The sequence below is a fragment of the Phascolarctos cinereus genome, unplaced genomic scaffold, assembly GCF_003287225.1.
Source record: "Phascolarctos cinereus isolate Bilbo 61053 unplaced genomic scaffold, phaCin_HiC Scaffold_9;HRSCAF=440, whole genome shotgun sequence".
NCBI classification, from domain to species: Eukaryota; Metazoa; Chordata; class Mammalia; order Diprotodontia; family Phascolarctidae; genus Phascolarctos; species Phascolarctos cinereus.
This window is the reverse complement of record NW_027556402.1, coordinates 66,753,581-66,779,675: the sequence shown is the minus strand read 5'-3', so window position 1 is coordinate 66,779,675 and position 26,095 is coordinate 66,753,581. Positions and strand designations below refer to the sequence as shown.

Sequence of the window (26,095 nt, the reverse complement as noted above, 5' to 3'; positions counted from 1 at the left end):
GAAAACATAACAAATGAAAATGTGATTTAAATTTAGATACTTTAGGATGGATGTGGTAATACAGGTAGATTATTTATGGTTTAAGAAGGATACCTTAAATTATTAAAATTCTACTATTTTCTTTCATTTCATTCTTTTGTTCCCTTCCAGTAGTGGGGAACCTGTGGCCTCAAGGCCTCTTTGTTCTGTGAAGTTTGGATTCAGTCAAAGGACTGCACTTGAGGACCTAGAGGGCCATATGTAGCTTCTAGGTCCCAGGTTACCCACCCCTGCCTTAGGCACATAATTGGTGCTTAATAAATGCTTATTGATTTGTTGACTTTATTGAACACCATCTATGTGTGAGGCACCATTTGAGCAATATTTGATTATTTCAAAAGCACCATCTTCTAGCCATATCAATCTCCTTCCATGGCAAATTCTTTAGAGTAGGATCCAACAGCTCTTAAGGTTGCCCTGCCAACCCTCTCCAACTTGTTTTTAGGTACTAAAACAGGTACTCTGCTGTGGCTGGTTTTGGTTTCCATGGTAACAGATTAAATATGCAGGGTTTATTTGGAAATCTATTAGTATTTACAAAAATTCAAGATGTTTTCCTAGGAGACTCCTAAAATAATTAATTGTCCCTTTTTGCATGGTGCCCTAATCTCTATTGATAGCATCACTTAGAATTATGGGTCAACAGAAAGTAGAATTTATTGAAGCAAATTGCTGACTTGCCTGAGAGCCTCTCCCAAGCTTCACTGGTGTCTCTACTCTCATAGTTGCGTTTCATTTTGACCCAGTTCCAGGAATGTGTCCAGGTATAGTTTGGTCTGAAGCGACCATGAAACTTTGGTTTAAGCCAAAGTCGGAAGTCTAGGTCAGATGAATGGCCAGAAAATGGACTGGGTATAAAAGGTCTAAGGCTTCAGAACTTTGTGAATTAAACTGAACACTTTAGTCCACCCAAAGCCTTGGAATAGCTCAAGCTGACCAATTTTCCAGGGTTCTTTTAAATTCTGTGGGATTGAGAGTTACTCTAAATCAAAATAGATATTTCAAGTCTGCCGTGGTCTAGACCTCCATGTTTGAGGATAATTAGGGGTAGGGATAAAGGCAGGAAAAGTGGTCAGTTTTGTTCATAGGGTCTACTTGGTGTTGAATTACCCTTGAGTTCCTGTCCATTTCCACTATTTGCTCATGTAGTCATAATTTTCTTTCTTCTATGCCTATACAACGATGAGTACAAGCAGCCTGGAAAAAAGCAAGATGTATATTTTTGTTGCTATTGTTGAGATGCTTCAGTTGTGTCCACCTCTTTATGACCGTATTTGGGGTTTTCCTTGGCAGAGAAAATCTGTAAATTGAGTGACCTGCCCAGGGTCACATAACTAGTAAGTGTCTGAAGCCAGATTTGAACTCATGAAGATGAGTCTTCCTGACTCCAGGCCTGGTGCTCTATCTACAGAGCCACCTAACTGTCCCAAGATGTTCATACAAAATCTGGATAAACAATGGTGAAGAACTGACCATATTTGTCCCTGATAAATCAGCATAATCTGATTTTGAAATCAGGAAATCACAGATGTTTTGAGTTGGGAAAATCCTCAGCCTCCATCTAATTCAGCCTACATATGGCTCATATTTCCCCTTAGAATGTGCCGTGCAGGTGGATGGCCAGTTGCTGCTTGAAGACCTTCAGCCGGAGGAACCACTCTCCCCCAAGGCAGCCTATTCCACTTCGGGACAGCTCTAATTATTAGGAAGTCCTTTCCTGACATCAAGCCTAAATTAGCTTCTATTCCATTTCAACCTGTTACTCTTCTTTCTTCCCTCTGGGGCCAAGTAGGCAAAGTCCAATCCCTTTTTCACACAAATCTTCAAGCTAAATAAACATTCCTGATTCTTTTGACTAAGCCTCATGTGACATGATCTGGAAGGCCCTTCACCACCTGGGCTTTCCTCTTCTAGATTGTGGTTTTTCAACATCCTGCCTAAAATGTGGCTTTCATAAGTGAAAACAATACTCCAGATGCTGTCTGAACAGGGCAAGGCACCGTGGGATGTTTACATCCTACTTTTGGAAAATCTTCCTGTCTTAATGCAGCCCAGGATCACACAGGCATTTTTTGACTGTTGTATCACAGTGTTGATTCATAATAAGCTTCACTAAGGCTCTCGGATCTTTTTCAGATGAACTTCTGTCTAGATATTGTCTCCTCCATGTTGTATTTGATATTTTGTACCCTGATTCTGTTATCCAACATATTAGTGATCTCTAATTGTTTTGAGTCAAAATTCTCCTCCAGGGAGTACAGTGGCTGTACATGCTGCATGTGAGGTAGTATTTGAACTCAGTTCTTCACACCAAGTCCAACACTTAGTTTTCTTCTTAGTTTTCTTTTCTGTAAAGTGGATAGCACCTACCGCACAGGGCTGTTGTAAGAACAAAATGCGATGACATCTGTAAAGTGCTTTGCAAATCTTCAAACACTATATAAATACTACTTTATATTGTAGCCTTACCCTTCTGTTAGTGAGGCAACTAAGTAGCAGCACAGCTAGCGCTCTGTGCCTGGCGCCAGCGTTATTTGAGTTCCTATCTAGCCTTAGACCCTGGATGAGTCACTTATGCTCTATTGACATCAGTTTCTTCAACTGTAAAACAGGAATAAGATTAGCATCTACCTCCCAGGGTTATAGTGAGGATGGAATGAAATGTTTGTAAAAGGTGCTTATCACAGTTTCTGGCACATAGTAGATGCTTAATAAATGCTTGTTCCCTCCCTTCTTCTTTCATACTTTAATGTTACTAATTTGATGAACATTCCATCTGTTTCTTTTTGAGTCATCGATAAAAAAATGTTCAATAGTATAGATCTCTGGGGCAGCTAAGTGGCTCAGTAAATAGAGCTCCAGCCTTGGAGTCAGGAGGACCTGAATTCAAACCCGGCCTCAGACCTTGATATTTACTAGCTGTGTGACCCTGGGCAAGTCACTTAACCCTGATTGCCTCACCCAAAAAAAAAGGCAAAAAAAAAAATAGTATAGATCTCTGTGTTTACATACTTCATTTAAGTCCTACTCTGGTGCCTCATTACATTGTTTGGGGGAACTTGGGTTCTAAAAGATTATACCAGTGTTGCAAAAATTGTCGCACATCTTGCCAACCTAGAAAGTCTGTGTACCTCAAGATAAACTATGTATCTATTGTAAAATGACTGGCTTGGTTGTTCATCTCCAGGGGTTTTGTCATCATTCAATACATTGTTGGAAGGCCTCGGCAACTTGCAAAACTGTCTATGAAGGTGTGGAGGAATTGTGATAAACTCACATCAAGGAAATCACAAATTAAATCTTATTGAAATAATTTTGAAAACAAATACTTTTACATGTTTCAAAGTAAGACTCATCTTTGAGCAGATTTCATGGAATGTATGACCTTTCAAATGAATTGCTATGTAGCCATCTCCCCCATTTTGTACTTCTGAGGTTGATTTTTGGGGGACCCGGGTATAAGACTTTACATTTATTCCTTTGGCTAGACAGAGCCCAACATGCTGTCTTGTTGAGGCCTTTTGGGATCCTGGCTCTATCGCTCAGTGGGTAAACTGTCCTTCCTGATTTTGTGTCATCTACAATTCTAAAAAGCAAGCCATCTTTTATCTCCAAATCACTGATATAAAATGTTAAATAGTGCAAGGACAAACACATTTGTCTATGTATTAATTTTCAGTCTTAGCATCATTCATGGTCTTTTAAATTTTCCCATTCCCTCTATTTGGCATTATCAGAAACTTTGGGTTCTAAGTTTAAGATTCTATGGATGGGAAGAATTTGGCGAGATAGAAAAGAGCTAGAGGTGAAACTGTATAGATTTATACAGCTTCATGATATTGCATCCTGACATTTATTTTGTTTCCATATGGATAGTTCTTTAACTTGGGAAAATGTGTGCTTAGCTGAATTCATTAGAACTTTGTCCGTTAAGGAAGAAAAATGAATTTTTTAAAAATAGCTACTCTCAAAGCACTAAAATGTCTTTTGTTCCCAAAGAACACAAGAGACGGTGTGGGAAAGGGGGGAGAAAGTTAGTTTCTCTGTAAGGAAAACCTGGGTTCAAATCCCCTCTCTGTGTGATGCTGGGAAAATCACTGAGACTCCCAATGTTCCCAGGTAGCTCTCTAAGACCATCTGTTGTGGAGGAGGAACTGATCAGCACTGGTGGAGGGGGTTTCCACATCGAGAGTGCCCTATACCATTGATATCATAAGTCTAGTCCAAAAAAGAAAATAAATCAATCCAGACAACAAAGGTTGATTTGCCTTCATTCCAATTGACTTGATGGTTGTTGGAGCTTTAAAAACACATTACAAAAACCTTTGCTGAGGTTACAGAAATTATCTGTGAAGATTAATTTGAATTTTTTAAAGCTATGAATCTTTACTCTTATACCTCATGGCATGAAGACAACCCCCAGGTCACATGATTTGAGATGAGGAAGAAGAACTGTCTTCCAAGGTGAGCATTGTGCAGGTTCTTTCTCTCCTGAGGCATCTTATGGCTGGCCAGAGCCAGATGAAAAGTCACCTTCTCAGATGGGCTCAGTCTATGGTGCAGTCACGTGGCTTTTCTACATAATGCAATGAGACAGAAATCCGTCACTCCTGGCATTTGAAAATGTCCAACTAGGCCTTTTTAAAATGAAAAATCTCAAGATCTCTGGCAGTAAATTTTTAGAGAAGAAACTCAACATATCTCCACTCAGGCTCTTTGTTATCTGTTCCACTAAGTCTCTGGGGACTCAAGGAATCAGACCAGTTATACAAACAGTAACAGAAGAGTGTTTCCTGGTCCATCAAGTCTTGGAGATTTCCAAAGAAGCAAGGCGGGAGGTGGGTTCATTATGCTTGCTGCCTAATTAAGGGATGTTTTGTTGACTAGCTGACATGCACCTGGTCTGCCTCCTCCATTCCTTTGGCATTCTGGGTTGTGATATGATTTGCATGAACATGGACAACTGAAAAAACACCCCAACAACTTGGAACTGTTTCACTTTTGTCTTCCATAGTCTATCTTCCACAGTGTGTATTTTGTCTTCTGTCGTATCCACAGTGCTTGACACATAGGGATGGGATATGGGGTTTCACTAATATTGAAGAAACTATCAGTAAAAGTTGGTGCTTTCTTAGCAACAAAGTCTTAGAGCTGTGTTGGACACTAAGACTGGACCAGGGTCACACAGTTCAGTATGTGTTATAGACAAGTCTTCCTGGCTACAAGCCAGCTCTCTGTCACCTACTCCATGCTGCCTTTCATTGGCATACAGTAGGCACTTAATAAATGCTTATTGGCATACTTATGATCTCCAGTGGAAGCTTAAAAAAGAATTCTCTTCATGTGAGTTTTTTGGTAATGTGCCCATGTATTCATGACTAAGAATATCATTGCTTACCCCGGAATAACATACATGCCTTCTCTTACTTACCAGAGCAAACTCTAAGGAGGAAGCAGTCTTTTTTAAACAGGCACCATCATGGCATTGCCATTGAGCAAGCATATCAGCAAATCTTTATCCAGGGCTTATCCTGGGCAAGGGAATGAATCACTGCTATGGGCCTGTTACATTCTGATTCTTCATAATAGCTCATTTCTAACGTGACTTTCTGCTACCCAGCACTAGAGAGATTGATAAATTCAGTCTTTGGATAAACCAGTCACTTTGCTTTGTTCTGGGATTTCACAAACTTTTCACCTAAATGATGAAGGGCAAAGGGACCCATGCAAAGGAGGACCCATCTGGAAGGTTCTGGTAGGAGCAATTGACCCTTCAGTTGGATTAGAAGCAAGAGAAAGTAATTGGCATTGAGCTAGGCCTCTTCTGATATTGAGTAGAAGAAATAAATGCTGGATTAGATATGTGAATACCAGCTAATGGTCTTGCATATCAGCATGACACAGGCTAGGACTAGCCTGGGAGGGATTGGTTTGCAAGAAAACATGGCAGAGATGGGCCCAGGAGACAGAAACAATACAGGTGCCAAGTCCAGTTGACAAAATGCCAGGACCTTTGCCCAGCTGGTTGTTTTATCTTGAGTCTCGTGGTATGAAGAGCAAGTGGTTTAGAGCTAGATGAATTAGAGACAGCTGAGATGCTCTCTACCTCCAGGCAAAAAAAAAAGTGTCTCAAAAATAATAGAATTGTGTGTAGGAGAGTATGTATATAACCATCTCATAAATGGTCCAGTTGTAATTTATCTAGCCTTGAATCTGTTAATGAAGCTATTATTCAAATACAAAAGGAGGGAAAAACAACAACTTTCCACTTTGGAGACACAGTGACCGACATTGTTTTGGGACTCAAGGAATCAGATCTGTTGTACAAACAGTAACAAGAGAAGGAATGCTAGAGCACAGCTGCTCAGCTGCACCAAATGCGCCTCACTGGGGTGGCCATTTAGCATGCACGCCACTCGGGACCAGGAGCCATTGTTGGGCAGTGGGCTTATCCCCGCCAAGTTGCACAGAACATTATAAACATCCACTGCTCTGATTGGAGCCGCTCTGAAGTTGGACTTGAAATCTGAAAGGGAAACAGAAAGAGACTCTCACTTGATGAACAGAGAGGGATGGAGTTAACATGGAGAAGGGAGTGGTTCTATTCTTGGGCAGTACAATCCTCTGGGATAGAAACAGTAATGCTATAGACAAAACCCAATGAGCTAGCAGCAGATAAGAGGGCTTTAAAAAAATATATAATATTGACTATTTTACTGAGTGGAGTGTTTTTTCATAACCAACAGACAATAAGTATAATGTGATCTTACATTCTCTACATCTTTGAGTTCATCATGGTTGGGGGAGGGGAACAAGAATTTATTAAGTACCTTCTGTGTGTTAGGCATAAGCATTTTATAGATATTATCTCATTTGATCAATTGTGAAATGATAAAGCTATGACCCCCATCGTTGAATATTGTACCCCCATTATAGGTACCTTCACTTTGTGTATTATAAAGACTCTGTTTAGTGCAAGCAGCTAGATAGTACAGTGGATAGAATGGGACACCTGGAATGAGAAAGACTCATCTTCCTGAGTTCAAGTCTCGTTTCAGACATTTACTAGCTGTGTGACTCTGGACAAGTCACTTAACCCTGTTTGCCTCAGTTTTCTCATTGGTAAAATGAGAAAGGAGAAGAAAATGGCAAACCACTCTAGGTACCTTTGCCAAGAAAACCCCAAATGGGATCGTAAGGAGTTGGACATGAAGGAACAACAACAGCTGTCAGTGGTTGTTCATGTTTTTCCAGTTATCTTTTTTTTTTTTGAATCAGTAAGTCTGGGATTCTGTGTATGCTTTTTGTATCCTGTCATCTTTTAAATACTTCATAAATTGGGTTCTCAATCTGGATCCCCCAATGCCCTTATGATTGTATCACCTCCAACTTGGATATTCTCTTCATATCTTTGATCCAATCTGGTTGTTTTTATCACCTTTATTCCCATTAGCACCATTTCTAACTCCTATATAAGGAGATCTAGAACTGTGATGTTAGGGTCCAAACATAGTGGTTCCACCATCTTGCATGAAGAAAAGAGTTTGTGGTAATAATTTTTGCAAATCTTTTCCCTTTTTCTTCTGTTTGCAGTGTTCCCTCTGTTTTTTACTGTTGATTACTACTAGGTTAACTTGGCTTAGTTGGATATCTTGCCAAGCTTTCTTTAGACTGGTTTTACTCCCTACTACTTCTTTCTACTTTATGAATCATCCATTATCTTTCTTCATAAGATTTTACAAATGAGTTTATAATCTAGCCTGGGGTTGCCTTTGGCAGCCATCACCTCACTATTTGGAACGTAAATTAAAAGTTTGCTGATTAAGGCATTTTCCAGGCTCTTTTGTTTTCCTTTTTATGGCAACTAATTTTTGTTGGTTTGACTTCTAAATGAAATTATTCTAGTTAATATTGATGTCAGTTCTCTTATCTATTTCCTACTTTGGGCTTTCAAAATCCTGTTTAAGTAATTCAGGGTTAATTCTTTTCAGTTGAGTGCTATGTCTTTTTCTCATTACTATTCTTTCATCTTATTAATTATAAATTCTGATCTTAGCTCTGAAGAGTATATAGTCTGACTGTAAACAGACAGAGGACTTGGATAACTTTCATCTCCATGTTGTTTTTTCCCATGTGTTAAAATGTGGTTAATTTCATTTTTGATGCTTAGTATATCCAGTGCCTACCAATTCTTTTTTTTTTGAAAGAAAATGCTTCTGCATAATCATAACTCAATCTATAAATAATAATAATTTATAAATCTGTAAGTCATAATCTGTAAATCTAGAACTCTCTCATATCTCTCCTGAACCAAACTTCCCCATGTATTTCTCCCCATCCTCACCTTCTCCCACCTTTGCATCTAAATCACCAAGTATCAGAGTATATATTGATTTGATCTTAATAGTCCTACCAAGTTCTTCACAGAATTTCTTTACTACTTCATACTCATGACGGTGTGTAATTTGAAATTATTTTCATAACAGTCTTTTTTTCCCAAATATTCATCAACAGTACCACAATATGTGGTAACATAATGTCCCATGAAATAATATTTCTTGTAGCTTTTGGGTATACAGTTAAATACATTTAGTTAACTTCTTTCTTTGCATCTAAGGAGTACTTATGAGCTATTCCTCCATTTAACTGCAACTCTCTTCTTCCTTCTGGTTTTGTTTCTAGCAAGAATGTCAAGATTGATACAACAGCTCCTCCAGTAATAGGTCTATTTGGAATATGGGTCTTTGGAAAAGGATCTTGTGTTCAGAGTACCAACAGTCAAATTTGAGTTTGTTGATGGTCTGAAAACTGATTCTTACCATCCTCTGTCTTCTTTTCTGCTGCTTTGCCACTATCAATGTAGAAATAAATGGGGCACACACATGTCCTCTGCCATTTTGTTTTTCCCTGTTTCATGAGTTGCCATGGCCAACAGTTTTATCACCAGGAGACCAGTCTCCTAGAAATAGGTCTCTCCATGATTGGCTAGATTGGCCATCAGAAAACAGACTTGGTCTCTTACTATTGCTATACTCAAAGTCTTTTCAGCCTGTGAAAACCCATTCTAGGTCACCCTCCATTGACATAACCTTTGAGAACTCAAAGTCACTTCTATAATGAGGCATAAGAGGAGGCTTTTATGGAAATATATATTCGTGTGTGTGTGTGTATAAAATTTAAACAGAGAAAAGTCTTCAGCACATTGGATAGATCTCCTATGAAGGCTCTATGGAAACATATGGACAAGAATTTGCCAGTTTTAAGAGAGGTTGTGATTTGTGTGGGTAGAATGAGTAACTGCTTTGATAATATTTATAATAACTAAGTAAAAAACTTAAGGTTCCTCTTCGACAATCTTTCAGAAGCCAACTTCCCACTCTTTATCCCCTGGAGTAGACAAAATTAAGTTGAATTGCTACTAAAAAGAATTTTAAAAGATGTCTCCTTGTGTTAGGGAATCCATGCAAACAGTGATCCTAGTCACTTAAATAGGAAGAAGAATTATTTTTCCTTTCATTTACTTTTAAACATTTTTTGGAGTAGAAGCTTAAAAAAAAAAGCCATATCACTCCCCCTCCCATTACTCTTCATGCCTATGAAGCAAATTTTAACAAATTAACCCTAAAAAAATTCTCTCAATACATATCTTCATAATTAGGAAAAATAGATTCCCATGTTAGTGCCACCTGAAAATGTGTCTCTTTCTGCATGATCATCTCTGTCATCTCAATCAGGAGATGAGTGGCATGTTTCATCTTCATTCTTTTAGACTTCTGGTTTATTGTTGCATTGATTAGACTTCTAAAGTAATTCTCTATAACACAGTTATCACATGAATTCTTCTCTTGGTTTTGCTCCATTTGCTCTCTGAGTAAGTTCATAAAGGTCTTCTTAGTTTCACCTGAAATTATCCATTTCATCCTTTCTTAGGGAACAATAATATTCCATCACATTCACATATCACCACTTCTTTAGCCATTCCTCAATAGGAGAACATCCCTTTAGTTTCTAATTTTTAGCTACCATGAAAAGAGCTCTTTCTTTGAGGTAAAGGCCTAGGAGTGGTCTAGTTGAGTGAAAGGCCATGCATAGTTTGGTAACATTCTGGGAACAGTTTCAACTGCTTTCCAGAATTCACAGCTGGACCAATTCACAGTTTTACCAACAGCACTCAAGTGAACCTGTTTTCCCACAGCTCCTCCAACTTTTGTTCCCTTCCTGTTTGCCAGTCTGATCATTATGCCATGGAACCTTAAAGTTGCTTTAATTTGAATTTCTTTGATTATCAGTGGTTTGGAGCATTTTTTAATATGATGGCATGTAACTTGAAATTATTCATTTGAAAACTGCCTGTTCATGTCTATTGACCAGTTGTTTATTGGGGAAGGGTTATTTTTCTGATAAATTGGAATCAGTTGCTTATATGCAGGGCATCCCCAAAACCTTCTAGTGGTTTTAAGCTTTAATAACTTCAGAAGTATGAACACTATAATCTTACAAAAAGCAATATTTGAAAGGTTAATTACTGATTTTTAAAAATATTGTTATTTTTCTTATTATAATTTAACATAAACACTGTCTTATGCTCTAGTTGATTTTCTAACTTTGTAACTTTCAAATTATGTTTCTCTATTTTTATACTTCCAGAGTTATTAAAACTTAAAACAGCACCAAAATTTTTGGGATACTTGTATAAAAGGTGATGATTTCTGTGGATTTATCTTGTAACCTGCATCTTTGCTTTACATATGTTATTTCATCTAAGACAACATATGTAAAGCACTTTGTAAACTTTAAAGCACCACGTAAATTCTAACATTATTATTATTATTATTATTATTATTGATGAAGCTATTAATTATTTTAATTAATTTCATTTGACACTCTAAGGTTCTCAAAATAACGATAATAACTAACATTTATCATTTACATAACATTTATTATGTGCCACTCTGCTGGGCACTTTAAAATTATTATTATTATACAATAAAATTATTATTATCATATCCCCTACAAAAACTGATAACTACATTTTCTCTTTGATTATCCTTATTCCTTCAGTTTCTTTTTCTTGCTATAACTAGCATTTCTAGTACTACATTAAATAATAGTTATGATAATAGGCATCCATGCTTTAGCCATGATCTTAGGTGGAAAAGACTATAACTTTTCTCTATTATAGATTTATTATGTTTATAAATATATTTTCATATATTTGAATTTTCTCTAAAAAAAACCTGAACTAGGTTTTTTTTTACCAATTCAATGATTTTTTCACTTATCTCCTTTTTAATTTTCAGAATTTCTACTTTTCTATTTAGTTAGTGTTTTTTTTTATTTGTTTAAGGATTTTTTTTATTTGTATGCCCTTAGAGATATAACATTTATGCTAACAACCTATATTCAATAAATTTTGGTATGTTGTCTCATTATTGTCATTTTTTAATGAAAATTTCTACTTTTTTATAATTTGTTATTTTATTCACCAATTCTTTAGAATTATGTAACTTAGTCTCCAATTATTTTCTAATTATTTCTTTAAGGGCCCTTTTAAAAATATGATTTTATTGAATTATGATCAGTAAATAATGTGCTTAATATTTCTCATTTTCAACATTTTTTAGTATGGTCTTTCTGCCCCAATACATGGTCAATTGTTGTAAAGATGACAAATACAGCTTAGAAGTATATAAATCTTTTCTACTCTCATTAAGAAACCATCAGAAAGTCATCATCTCCAATTTTTCAAATGTTTTATTTAGTTCCTCGACTTCTTTATTGTTTATCTTTTGGTTAGATTTGTCTAGGTCGGAAAGGGGTACATTAAGATTCTCCCATTATAGTTTTAGTATCTCTCCCTCCAATTTAATTTTTCCTTAAGTATTTAGATGATATACTATTAAGTACAGACACATTAAGTATTAATATTGATTTATTGTCTATGTTGCCTTTTAGCATAATGTAATTTCCCTGTTCATCTCTTTTTATCTTTTCTATTATTTACTGTAGCCTTATCCAAGAGCATGATTTCACTCACCTGATTTTTTTATTGCTACTTCCTGCTTTTCAGCATAAGTAGATTCTTTTCAGCATAATAGATTTTATTCCATCCCCTCATTTTAACTCCAAAAGAATCTTTTTTAAGAGTGTGTCTTGCAAACACAATACTGTTGAATTCTATTTTCTAATCCATTCTGCTTTTCTCTTCCATTTTATCAGTAAGTTCATCCCATTCATATTCAGTTGTGAATTTTAACTGTATATTTGTCTCTATCCTATACTCTTGTACCTCTTCCTCTCTTTACTCTCACTTCACTCTTTATAAAAAAGACGTAGAAGAGAAGGAATCTGCCTTTTACTTGTGATCTTATAAAGGAAAAAGCCCTGTTTCCTCTCTGATATACCTCTTCTTTTCCCCTTACCATAACCCTGATCTCAAGTTTTTACTCTTTCTTCCTTTACTTTTAATCTTCCAGTTATATTCTTCCTTCCAACAATCAAGATTGTTTTGTTTATAATTATTCCCTTACCTATCCTGCCCTCTCTTTTAGGCTCCTCTTCACCCTTCCTTTGTCCTTGTCCCTTCTTGTTTCTGTTTTGAGTTTAATGTATTTCTATGCTGAGGTCTGTGTGTAGATGTAGAGGTGTGTGTGTGTGCATATGCATGCATGCGTGCATAATTTTATTCAATCTTGCTTAATGCAATTCAGATGAAAGTAACATTCATGAGATGCCTGTTCCCTCCTGCTCCTTCTTCCATGGCTACATATTCATCTTATGTAGCTCTTTTATGTAATGATCATTTTCCTTTCCTTCTTCCTCCTTTTCTCCTTAGTCTATTTCACTATTCCTCCTATTTTTATTCTCACAAGACCATTAAAGCAGAACAAAATAATCCATAGCCCTTCTGTCACTTTAACTTTCCTCTTTAATATCTTAAAGATACTAGTGTTCTAAGAAGACATTAGTTTCTTGTTCTCCCGATTACCATGTGAACAATTTATTGTCACATATTTGCTTTCAATTATATAAACATACATATCTTTCTATGTTTTTCTTGGTACTTGTATTACTACTTCCATTTCTAAATATTTATTCAATTCTGACGTTTTCAGAAGAAAATCCTCTTTTCCATAGATTTTTCTACAGTAGGATTGTACTTAGTTTTACCAGTTCGGTTATCCTTGGTTATAAACCTTTATCTCTAGCTTTTTGGAATATCATATTCAAACTCTCCATTCCTTTTAAGTAGTTTCTGCTAAATCTTGTGCAATCCTGTTGATCTTTGTTTTTTGTTTGCCCAGAGAATTTTTTTCTTTTGCCTGTTAGGTCATGGTTTTGGTCGTGATGTTTCTTGGAGTTTTCATTTTAAGATTTCTTTCCAAAGGTGATCAGTGTTTTCCTTCTATATTCACTTTGTCACCTGGTTCTAAGAGTTATGGGCAATTTTCATTTATAATTTCTTAAAATATGGTATCCAAACTTTTTTTAAAGGAGACTTAGAATTGTTTCCCTGAAGCCTCATTTTAGGTCAATTGTCCAGCTATTTTTGATATTACATTTATTTGGTTTTCTTCTCTTTCTTTCCTAACGTTTTCGGAGGGGTTTGTTTTGATCTTATTGTATTGTTGAGTCATTGTTTTCCATCTGGCCCATTCTAATTTTTAGGGCATTCAGTTCTTGAATGGTATTTTCCACCATTTATTCTCAAGGTGTTCATTTTCCTTGCTATTCTTGCCTCTCTAGCTTTTCCATTCACTATCTCATTTCATTTTCTTGTGGGACTCTTGGAATCTTGGTGGCTAGGGTATTTTTTTCCTCTGAGGCTTTACCTGGACTTGTTATGGGATTGCTAACCTCTTCAGGGTTTATTCCATTGGTATCTCTCACACTAAGGTATTTCCTCATGATAGTCAGAGTTTGCCTTCATTTGCTCATGGAGGGGCCTCTATCTGTATCAAGTGGGATTAGGATAGCAAGTGATTGACTGTGGGAATTGAGTGAACCACACGGATCTAGTGAGTGAACCACACATGGGTCTAGTCCAAATTCTGTCTTGTGAGAAAACTATTCAATTATCAGAACTGGGAGAAAATCTTATATTGTTCCACCTAGCCCAGCATGGCTTGGAAGCTTGACCACCTCTATCTGCTGCTTAGACACCCTTAACCAAGGACTGACTGTTATGCTGATCAGAAACCCAGTCAGATGCAAAGACTGACACGACGGATTTTCTCACACTTGTAAAACCTGAAAACTGGCCCCATACTGATCAGTTATTGTTTCCGTTCCTTGGATTATTTGTAGACATTTGAGGGGAATGGGACACCTCCTGTTCTGAATTCAGGGAACTGCACCTGTTGGCTCTCCTTCTCCCAACCTGGAGAGCCCCTAATCTTTCATTCAATTAGAAATCAGATTATAATGCTGTATCCTGGTTGTTTCCTTTTAATTAATTGGCCTTATTTGATTAACCATTTTTAATATATAATTATTAGGGTCTCCCCCCGTATTCAGGATCCAGGCCAAAGCTGGGGAGGTCTGGTCCCACTTTCTTAGGCAATTGGCATACATTGCTTAGAAATCAATATGCTCAGAAGATCAAATTGCCTTTGTTTCCTCAGTCACTTCATCTTTCACTCATGACACTGGTAAGGATATATCTAGTACTAAGTCTATACTCAGACTAGACTAGACCCCTCCTTTAGGGTACTCTTGGGGATCTGCCTAGGGGCTTGCTCTTGTCTGGGACCTCTCCCTGCAATAGGCACCTTCTGAGGTCCTTTTCTCCTGGTATTGGGCTCATTGGTTACTTCTATAGTAGCATACAGCCCACCGTAGGATTCAGGGGCAGTTCTATCTGGATTGTACATAGGGCTTTTAGCCTGCAGCTTAGCTGGGGCCACAAATCCCCTGCTGTACTTTACCTGAAATGCCCTGAGACTGCTCTCTCTGCTGGGCTAGGGCCCATTAAGTTGTAAGATCCTTGAAGGCAGGGACTGCCTTTTGCCTCTTTTTGTATCCCCAGCATTTAGCCTGGTATCTGACACCAAGTAAGCATTTAGTAACTGTTTCTTGAATTAAATTGTTGAGACTGGGCTGGCCTCAGGCTTTCTGGGAGTGATTTGCCGACCCTCTGCCCCCCATTTCCTGAGGCTGCTCTTTCTGGAGCTTCGGCCTGGTTCATGCTCAATGCTGGACCCACCCAGAATGCCCCTAAATCTCTCAGCCACAGGCCACAACCTCAAGCAGGCTCCTTCCACAGCTTTGAGTTCAGGCAGGAGTGTCTAGACCACCCAGAAGGCTATAGGGCGGCTGCCTGTGCCTTGTCCTCTGAGGCTTGGCTCTTAGCCTGCCCTGGCAATTTGTCTGTTCCAGAATCCTACAGGTCTCTAGGAGTCCTTTTATGAATTCCTGGATTGGGTGAAAGAATCTAGAGACGATTCCTTTTATAGCCCCATGGAGTGCTGTCGGGGAATGTGGGATCCATGGTGTCTTAGTACAGCATCATCTTCCCACAATCCCTTTGTTCCGCCCTCTTCTCCATCCATTTCACAGTTTTCTGTGAACCAGTAAAGTCTGAAAGGAATGCTGGTCCCTGGGATTGATGGATTAATAATAATCATGCTGCCATTTTCTTTGGTACTGTCTCTACAGAGTACGTCCTGTGAATACGCCCTGGTTAAGAGTAGGTAAATAAGGGGCCGCAAGTCCTAGTGTGAACACCTCCTGCACAACCCCAACCCACATCACACACTCTCAGTGTAGCTCCTCAACATTCCTTTGGTCTGCTCTGCTCCTGACGTTAGATTTTGGTTACAAAAAGAGACATAGTCTTGGGGTGGGGATGGGGGACTTCTGGGAACTCTGACTCATAGGAGGGGTGATAGAGATCATATATGGCCAGATAATGTGATTCACCTCCCATGGCCAACACGTTGACTCATTGGTCAGTGGAGAAAGATCTCATGTTTAGAATAGCAGTAGTCAAGTGAAAGCTTGTCAATGGTCTAAAAATGGTGTGGTTCTTGACACCCTCTGTGTCCTTTCTTATTGCTTGCCCATTGTCACTGTCAAAGCAGGAGGGGGCCCTTGAGGATGGAGGGCCCTCAGTTTACAGAAAAGAAACTAAGATCCAGAGTGGCTTGCCCTAGGTAGTGTTATATATTATACATAATATATAATAATATAACAATAAATATTATATATAATATTACATATAATAAATATTATCTATACCATGCTGTATGTTATATAATACATAATATGCAATAATATAATATTCATTATTTCTGTATTATTATATGACATACAATAATCATCACTCTATATAATGGTTTATCTGCAAGGTACTATTGAGAAAGCAGTGTAGTTTAAGAGAATCCGAATTAGAATCTTCCTTCTATTACTTACTCCCAATGCAACTCTAAGCAAATCATTTTTGCCTCTCTGGGCTTCAGTTTCCACAGCTGTATGATGAGAGGTTTGGATTAGAGATCCTCTAAGTTTCCTTTCAGTTCAAAATCCTCAGATCCTAATAGGACAGCTAAGATTACAACCCAGCTCCCCTGAGAACCACTCCAGTGCTCTGGCCTCTATACTCTGCTCCGTGGTGGAGTGTACTGGGTCTGGGGCAAGGAAGACTTGAGTTCAAAACCCAGCCTTAGACATTTACGAGCTGTGTTAACCCTGGTTAAGTCACTTGACCTCAGTTTGTCTCAGTGTTGTCATCTGTAAAATGGGGATAAAAATGGCACTTACTTCATGGGATTGTTAATGAGGATCAAATGAGAAAAAAATTGTAAAGTTCTGGTGTAGTGCCTGGCACACAGTAGGCCCTTAATAAATGCTTGTTCCCTTCCCTACCCTTCCCTTGTTCTTCTCTGGTCCAGAGTGCATTGACACTCACTTTGACTTTCTATTTCATTCAGGTTTTGAATCCAAGTTGGAAAAATAAAATGAAAAACTATACAGACTGGGGTTGTCACTGTTCACCTTGATCTGTTTTCCAAATGCGGCTTGTTGAATTTGCAGACAGGCCACTCAGTCTTGACCTTCTCTTGAATGTGGAGTTCTTTTGAACAAGATGAGGCTGTACCCATCAGAACCTGGGATCAGCCAGAGGAAAGCTGTCTTTGCAAACTCCTTTCCCTTTCCCTTTTCCCAATCCTTGACAGGGCCTCAGACCTCTCCAGCTGTATCTCAGCAGCAGGGATGTCAGCCTCCTTACCTAAGCTGGAGGCACGTACCAGGATCCCAGCGGGCTGGGCGTTTATCCCAGAGCCCAGTGAGATGCCTAAGAAAGGCCAGCCTCTTACATTTTCTCTGGAATAAGCCAGCCAGGGCTTAAAGCTGTTCAATCTTGCAGGAGAATTGAAGCAAGAGCAATTGGAGCCAGAAACTTGGCTTGCATGAGCTTCCAGAGGCTTGTTCTGCCTGGAAACACTTTTGCAATTAGTTCTCGTGGAAGGGAGTGGGAAGAGTGAAGGATAGTGGGGCTTGCTTCTGGCTATGACTGATTGAAAGCTTTAAGTCTTGGGGGAAGATACGACAGCACTTTTTTTCCCCCAAAGTCTCTCCAGTGAATGGAAGTTTAACCTGATTCACCTTTGGGTATTTTGTTTTCAAAGGTTCTTTGGTTTGAGGCTAAGAGTTGTCCTACTATAAGTGATGTTTTTAGCATCTTCCTTCCTCTTCCCTACTCCCTGATGCTACCCCATGTTTAGTGCAATCTTCCTAACGACAATTGTTTTGAATTCACGATCTTTTTTTTTTATACTGTAGAGAAAGTAATATTCTTGATTAAAATCCCTGGGGTCCAATGTCCTGTATCCACAGGAAGCAGATGTGGTATAATAGGAAGAGTTCTTGAATTGGGGCAATCTGTTACTAACAGCAGGTACCTAGTGCCCAGTATGATTTAAATGCGACAGTCAGAGTCCGAGAGTTAAAAAAAAATGTTAGAGATGACTTTCTGGGGTATAACTATAGAGAGGTTCTCAGGACAATAATAACATCTGATATTTATATGTCACTCTAGAATTTACCGAGCCCTTCAGATAAACGATTTAATCAATTCAAACAAAAATCCTGTCAGGTAGGCGCTATTATTATCATCTCCATTTTACAGATGAGGAAACTAACACTGAGGCACAGGATATACACATGCATTTATTAGTAGAGAAGCCTCATTTGAAAATGAGTTTTTGGGGGCAGCTAGGTGGCACAGTGGATAGAACTGTAGCCCTGAAGTCAGGAGGACCTGAGTTCAAAAATGACCTCAGACCAAACACTTGACACTTATTAGCTGTGTGACCCCGGGCAAGTCACTTAATCCCAACTGCCTTTAAAAAAAATGAGTTTTGGGAGCAGGTAGGTGGACAGAGTAGATGGCACTGGCTAGATGGCTTGATAGATAGAGCAGTGGCCATGGAGTCAGCAGAACCTGAGTTCAAATGTGGCCTCAGATACTTAGGAGCTGTGTGACCCTGGGCAAGTCACTTAATCCTGAGTGCCTCCAAAAAAGAAAGAAAGAAAGAAACTGAGGTTTCTCGGTTTCCTCATCTGGAAATGTTTCCTCGTCTGAAAACAAAGGGGTTAAACTGACCTGGTAGCGTCTTACAACTCTAAATCTACATGATCTGATGATTTCCATTACACAAATCAAGAAACCAAATTACACAAGGACTCATGACGAAAAATGGCATCTACCTCCAGAGAAAGAACTGATAGTCTGAGTGCAAATCAAAGCATACTTTGTTTTACTTTCTATATTTTTCTTGGTGGGTTTTTGGGGGGTTCTATGTTTTCTTTCACAACATAACTAATATGGAAATATGTTTTTCATGACTGCACATATATAATCTGTATCAAATTGCTTGCCTTCTCAATGAGGGGGGAATAGGGAGAGGGTGGGAGAGAATTTGGAACTCAACATTTTTTTTAAAAAAAGAATGTTAAAAATTGTTTCTACATGTGTTGGGGAAAAAACAGATTAAAACAAAGGAAACAAAAACACAGAGTGCTTCTGTGACTTCCAGTCTTAGTTATGTCTAGAGGTGGGTGCCTATTTTGGTGAGAGAGACCACACCACAGAAGGTTGGTTGAAGGAACTACCATGTTTAATCTAGTAAAGGAAGACAGTGAGAAGCTGCTGAGGCAGATTTTGGCTTATTTTGTCTCAGCATGTTTGTAAAGTGCTTTAAGTAGGAAGAAATGTCCTTATTGTCCCAAGGTGAATGGGCTACCTAGGGGGGAGGTAGGTCCCCATCACTCGATGTCTTCCAGTTGAGATTGGATAACCACTTGTTAGGGATGCTGAGGAGAGCATTCCATTCAAGGAGGCGCTTGACTGGATGCAATTCAATCCAAATAACATTTACTAAACAAGGTCCTCTGATGGGCACTGTGATACCAAAGGCAAAGAGGAAAAACCCTCAAGCACCTTATGTTCTCCTGAGTGGATACATGTATAAACAAAAGTAATTACAAAGTAATTTTGAAGGTCTGGAGACCTAACAGCTGGGAAGAGAGCATTTTGTGGGAGGTGGGCACCTGAATTGTGGTTTGAAGGATGCTAGGAATACAACAGAAACAGCTAGTAGGACCTCTAAAGTCCCTTCCTACTCTGAATTGCTATGGCTTGCGTAAGGTCACTAAGTAATAAGTGGAAGGGCCATGATTTAAACCCAGGTCTTTGGACCCCACTTGTAGTCAGCTTCCTCATTTGTAAAATGGGAAAGCTAATAGCACCCATCACCCAGAGTTATCACAAGGGTAAGAGATCATATTTATAAAATACTTAGCACAGAGCCTGGCACATTGTAGATGGTTATGTGTGTTTGAAAAAACAAAACAATTCATTCCTTCAACCAGTACTTGTAGGGCACAGTCTCTCTCACCATCCCAATCATTCTCATCCTCTTTTGTGCATATTGAGCATCAGAAGTCACCCAATATTACAATTTAAATTAAGTGACTTTCCCCAAGGCACATAGGTTGCAAATAACAGACAGGCTTTAACTTCTTCCTCCATTTTCATTGTGCTACAATATGTCGCCCCTTTATGGAAGAAGGCAGTCAGGTCGTAGGCTTCTGTTCCTGATTCTATTATTGGCTGGCTATGTGACCTTGAGCAAGGTACTTTCCAGCTGGGTCTAGGTTCAAGCATCTCTAAAATGAGGGGATTGAACTAGATAATCTCTAAGGCTCCAACAGCTCTAATTCCTTGTTGAACCAACTCTTGTCTCTGCAACCAATTTGGCTTCAGAGATAGACTTGGAGCGACAAAGCTGTTGTTGTTCAGGCCTTTTAGTTGTATCTGACTCTTTGTGACACCATTTAGGGTTTTCTTGGCAAAGATACTGGAGTGGATTGCTATTTCCTTCTCTAGTTCATTTGACAGATGAGGAAACTGAGGCAAACATGGTTAAGTGACTTGCCCAGGGTCACACAGCTAGTAAGGGTCTTAGGCTGAATTTGAACTCAGATCTTTCTGACTCCAGGCCCAGTGCTCTATCCATTGAGCCACCGGCTGCCTCCATCACTGGCAGTAGCAATAGATAACTAACCTGTACTGAGGCTACACTCACTTCATGATATGCTGAACTAGGGGCTAACAGAATTAGAATATTGGATAGGAGGGGTATTATAATACATGGGGCAGCTTGGTGGCACAGGGGATAGAACTCTAACACTGGAGTCAGGAAGACCTGAGTTCAAATGTGGCCTCAGATCTTACTAGGTGTGTGACCCTAGGCAAGTCACTTAACCTGGCTTGCCTCAGTTTCCTCCTCTGGAAAATGAGTTGGAGAAGGAAATGGCAAAGCACTCTAGGATCTTTGCCAAGAAAACCCTAAATGGTGTCACAAAGAGTCAGACATGATTAAAAAGACTAAACAACAAAATTAAAATGTATACACCTTCCATGTATTATAAGACCCCTCCTAATTGACTTTCATCAGACCTTTAGTTTCAGTGTTACTGGGAAGTGTGGCAGCTTGAGGAATTTTTAAAAGGCTGAGCAATTGTAGCTAGTATGATATTTGGAAGAGGGGCATCAGAGCACACTTAGGAGGTCTATGGTTATTGAACGTCAGGGAATCAGGAAAGAAAGAAAAAAGAGCACCTGATGATGTGGCCAGCTTTCCTGCAGATGGGAAAAGCAATCACTGTTGAACATTTTTTTTTGTACCAGGGGGGAAATAGAAGTGGTTCAGATAGGGTCTGCATGAACGAACATCTGTTAGACCTTGCAAAATCTGCTTTGACAAAATCAATTCAATCCAACAAACTTTTTAAAAAGTACCAGCTACAAAGTTGGAAAACTTCACAATTTCTTCTGCCCAGGGAGTTTATAATCTAATGGGGGTGGGCTATACCAGCATAAGCAAATAAATAAAGATACAAGGTAAGATTGTGCCAAAGGCATAGCAGAGATCTGGGCAAAGTGTGAGGAACGAGAGAGGGGTTGGGTCACTTTTAACTGCAAAGAAATGGTAAGGCTACCTTGAGTTGGAAACTGAGCCTCACCTTGAAGGAAGAGAAGGTTTCAATAGACAAATATAGAGAAGCAATCCATTTCAGGCATGCGGTCTACCCTGAGCTAAGGCCCAGAGGTGGCAGATGGACAGGGCAAGATTGGGGAATGGTGAGTAGTCCAGTTTTGCTGGAAGATATGGAAGTGAATGATACCAACAAATTCCACTTCCCCACCTTCCATCTAGAAGCTTATCTTAGACTGGTTTAGCTCTTGAAGCCTGAGTCAGAACTTGAGGGGGTAATGAAATTCTGCCCTGATTCAGTAGGTCTATCTGGGTTCTAGACTAACCAATAATTTGGAGGCATTTTGTAAGGCTAGAGGTCAACTCTGTCATTTGAATCTGCTTCTAAAGCAGAGTGTTCTTAACCTAGATTCTGTGAACTGTTTTTTTTAAAAGAAAAGACATTTTCGATCGTTATATTTCAACAGAATTGGTTTCTTTTGTAATCTTATGTATTTTATTTCAAGGGTCTATAGACTTCCCCAGCTGCCAAGGGGTTCATGACACAAACCGGTCAGGGTGGTAATAAAGTGCTGGACATGGAGACAGGAAGCCTTGGGTTCGAATCCTGCCCTCTGATATTCTTAACTGTGTGTTAATAAGCAAGTCACTTAAGCTCCTCTCTGAGCACCAGTTTCCTTATTTGCAAAATGAGGTGGTCAGACCAGATGACCTCTGAGGTCACTTCTAGCTCTAAATCAAGATTCCTAGTCTCCATATGACTGAAGCAGTCTCGTTGGGTCCCAGGGTCACTGGAAAATCTGCTCAAGTGTTGACCCAGGCTTCTAGTTGGCACAGACTAACCTGGCCCCACCAGAGGGCTTAGCATTGGGAATATCAGTGGGAGAGGTTCCTCTCTCAGCCCCCCTGGAGTGACTGTGGCAGGTTTGAAGCACACAGCTGTCAGCAGCCGCAGCTGATAAGCCTTCCCAGACATCAGATAGCTGTGAAATAACATTTTGATGAATTAAGTGTAAAACGAATCACGGACATGTGGAATACATTTCCCCCCCCCTCCCCCCCACTGCACTCAGGATTCAGAATTTACGAGGAAAAGTATTTGGCCACGCTTGCCAAACCCTGGAAGCATTTGAAAAAGTCCAGCACGAGATGCTGGAGACCCGCTGGGTTTGCTCAGGCTTCCTCATAAATAGTGGTCAGAAAGAAATCCCTCCAACCGTCCTAGGCAAGCTGAGCCGGGCCGTCTGCCAGGGTAGCTAGCTAAGGGAGCTGGACTCTGTCACTGGCTTACCCGGTCCATAGGCCAGGAAGATCCCCCGCATGTCCATGAGCTCATTGTCATAGCCGTGCCATCCACGCTGCCAGCCTTCCCTCTTCCCCGTGCTGTTCATCCAGAAGGGGAGCGTTTCTTTTTTCTGAGGATCAAGCAAAGGGAACACACACCCACAATTAGAACTGGGGAATCTCAGAATGGACAAGGCCCTCAGAGGTCAACTAAGCCAACCCACTGCTGGAAGCAAAGAGGGTTTCTTGCATATTCCTAGAGTGGTCACTAGGAGCTAGATAGTAGAATGAGTAAGATGGCTGGATGTGGAGGTTAGGAAGACCAGGGTTCAAATCTTGCCTCAGACACTTAATATCTGTGTGACTTCGGGCAGGTCACTTAACGTGCCTCAGTTTTCCTATCTGTAAAATGGGGAAAATAACTAACTCACAGGGTTGTTACGAGGACGAGCTAGGATAATATTCATAAAGTACTTTACAAACTCTAAAGGTGTACATAAATGCTAGGTGTCATTATTAATCAGTCAACGAGTATTTGTTAAGTGATTTCTATGTGCCATGCACTGTGTTAAGTGCTAGGGCCATAAGGCTGAAGGAGCTAAATTGTAATGGGGGAGACAAAGCTGCAAACAACTATGTGCACACAAGTTATATAGATACACACACAAAATACGTAATTTTATACACACGCACACATGCACACACATATAGTATAGAAGGAAGGTGTTTTTGTTACAGGTGGTGCAGTAGGTAGAATGCTGGGCCTGGAGTTGAGAAGATGCATCTTCCTGAGTTCAAATTTGGCTTTAGATACTTACTAGCTGAGTGACCCTGGGCATGTCACTTAAACCCGTTTGCCTCAGTTTCCTCATCTGCAAAATGACTGGAGAAGGAAATGGCAAACCACTCCAATATTTCTGCCAAGAAAACCCCAAATGGGTTGGAGAGACGTAGCCACAACTGAAATGAGTGAACAGCATATATACGTGTGTGTGTATGTATACGCAGGTACAATATCCATATCCACATGCACACATTTTATATACATTAGGTGTATATATATATATATATATACATATATATATATATATATAAATACTTATACATATACATATGCTATAGGTGGAAAGTTTTGTTGTTGTAGGTGGTGCAGTGGATAGAGTGCTAGTCTTGAAGACAGAAAGACTTGAGTTCAAATGTGGTCTCAGACACTTACTACCTGTGTGACCCTGGGCAAGTCACTTAACCCTGTTTGCCCCAGTTTCTTAGGAAATGGCAAACCACTCCAGTATCTCTGCCAAGAAAACCCCAAATGGGGTCACGAAGAATAGGACATGACTGAAAAATGCCTGAACAATAAGGCTCCATGTTACCTCTAGGACAAAAGATAGACTCCTCTGTCTGGCATCTAATTCTCCATAGGCCCCAAAGAACCTTTCCAGGCTAATTCAACATCACTGTCCTTCATGAACCCTCAGATCAGCCAAACCAGCCTTCTTGCTGTTTCTCACATATGACACTCGTCTCCCATTTATGTGGCCTTGCTCAGGACGTTCCCTCCCATGTGGAATGTGCTCCCCCTTCATCTCTGACTCTTAGAGTCCTGAGTTTCCTCAGCTCAAATACCACCTCCCTCCCACCTGAGTGTTTCCTGATCCTCTCCAGCTGCTGGTGGCCCTCCCCACCTCATTACTTTGCATTTATGCTGTATATATTTTGGACGTATTTATATGGGTGCATATTTATATAGGTCCTTCCTTTATAGATTACAAGCACTTTTTGGGCAGGGAACTTTTTTTTTTAGTTTCGCCTTTAAATTCCCCAGTCCAGGGATACCTCACAGAGTCTGGGCAAATAGTATTTCAGTCATTTTTCAGTTGTACTGACTCCTTGTGACCCCATTGGGGATTTTCTTGGCAAAGATACCTAGAGTGGTTTGCCATTTCCTTCTCCAGCTCATTTTATAGATGAGGAAACTGAGGCAAGCCAGGTTAAGTGACTTGCCAGGGTCACATAGCTAGGTAAAAGTCTGAGGCCAGATTTGAACTCAGGAAGAGGAGTCTTCGTGACTCTAGTCCTAGAACTCTATCCACTGTACCACCTAGCTGCCCCCGCATAGTAGGTATTAATAAATGCTTGTTTGATTGGGACTGTTGGTGAGACAGCCTCTGTTTGAATGCTTGAAGTGACAGGGAGCTTACCACCTTACCAGGTAACCCGTTCCATCGTTGAACATCTTTAGTTATAAGTTTTTCTTATATTGACAGAAATTCTGTCTCTCAGTATCAGAGTATTAGTGATCATCTAGCCCATTGTACAGATGAGGAAACTGAGAACTGGCTAAGTGGAATGACTTGGCCAGAATCACATAGCTAATGGTAGGACTGGAATTGGAGCATCCACATCCTGGCTTCCAGTCCAGTGTTCCCTCCACTCTCCCACACTGCCCTTCACTTCTGCCCTCTGGAACCACAGAGGACATTCCTACTTCTTCCTCCACATCCTAGTTCTTCGTATGCCTGAAGATGGACACCATCTTTGGGTTGAACCTCACCAGTTCCCATAATAGGTCTTTGTTGTACATAGTTTCAAGACCTGCTCACCATTCTACTTGCTCTCCTCTAATGTCTAATAGTTATGGCTGCTTAATTATTTATTTATTCATTTATTTGTTGGTTTGTTCATTTATTTATTCATTTACCTATTTATTTATTTGTTCACTTATTTATCTGTCTATCTACCTATCCATTTATTTATTCATTCATTCATTCATCTATCTATTTATCTATTCATCTATTTGTTTGTTTGTTTTAGTGAGGGGATTGGGATTAAGTGACTTGCCCAGAGTCACATAGCTAGGAAGTATTATGTGACTGATGCAGGATTTGAACTCAGGTCCTCCTGACTCCAGGGCCGCTGCTCTATCCACTGCGCCACCTACCTGCCCCGGATGCTTAAGTATTAGTGAAACAAAAGCAATTTTAAGAAATCTTTGAACCCTCTAAGAAGATCATAAGGAATGTGGTACATTTCTAGCACATTCTACTTTAGATAGTTTCAGTTTCACTGATGCAGGGAACCAAAGTGATTAATCTTGATGGCTAAGTTGGGGACTGATAATCTACTATTTCTTGGTGTTCTCTGTTACCTAATGGCCAGTGCTGCCATTCTTCTCTAGTTGATTCAACCAATCAATCAACAAACATTTCTTAAGCACCTACTATGTGCCAGGCATTGTGCTAGAAGTTGAAGATACGATGGCAAAAATT

General features: G+C 39.5%; 1 protein-coding gene across 2 annotated transcripts in view; it reads right to left on the bottom strand.

Moving 5' to 3' along the window:
* Positions 1 to 4,293: 4,293 nt before the first annotated feature.
* The window catches only part of ENPP6 (ectonucleotide pyrophosphatase/phosphodiesterase 6), a 178,716-nt gene continuing 156,914 nt past the window's right edge, over positions 4,294 to 26,095 (bottom strand). Inside the window, exons 7-8 of one of the 2 annotated variants that reach the window (XM_021007703.2) lie at positions 22,834 to 22,957; positions 4,294 to 6,565 (exon numbers count right to left, since the gene is read on the bottom strand). In XM_021007703.2, coding sequence (XP_020863362.1) covers positions 6,351 to 6,565; positions 22,834 to 22,957 — 339 coding nt within the window. In that variant the 3' untranslated portion in view covers positions 4,294 to 6,350. Of the gene's footprint in view, positions 6,566 to 22,021; positions 22,526 to 22,833; positions 22,958 to 26,095 lie in introns of those variants that run through there. The other variant, XM_021007704.2, reaches the window with a different exon arrangement.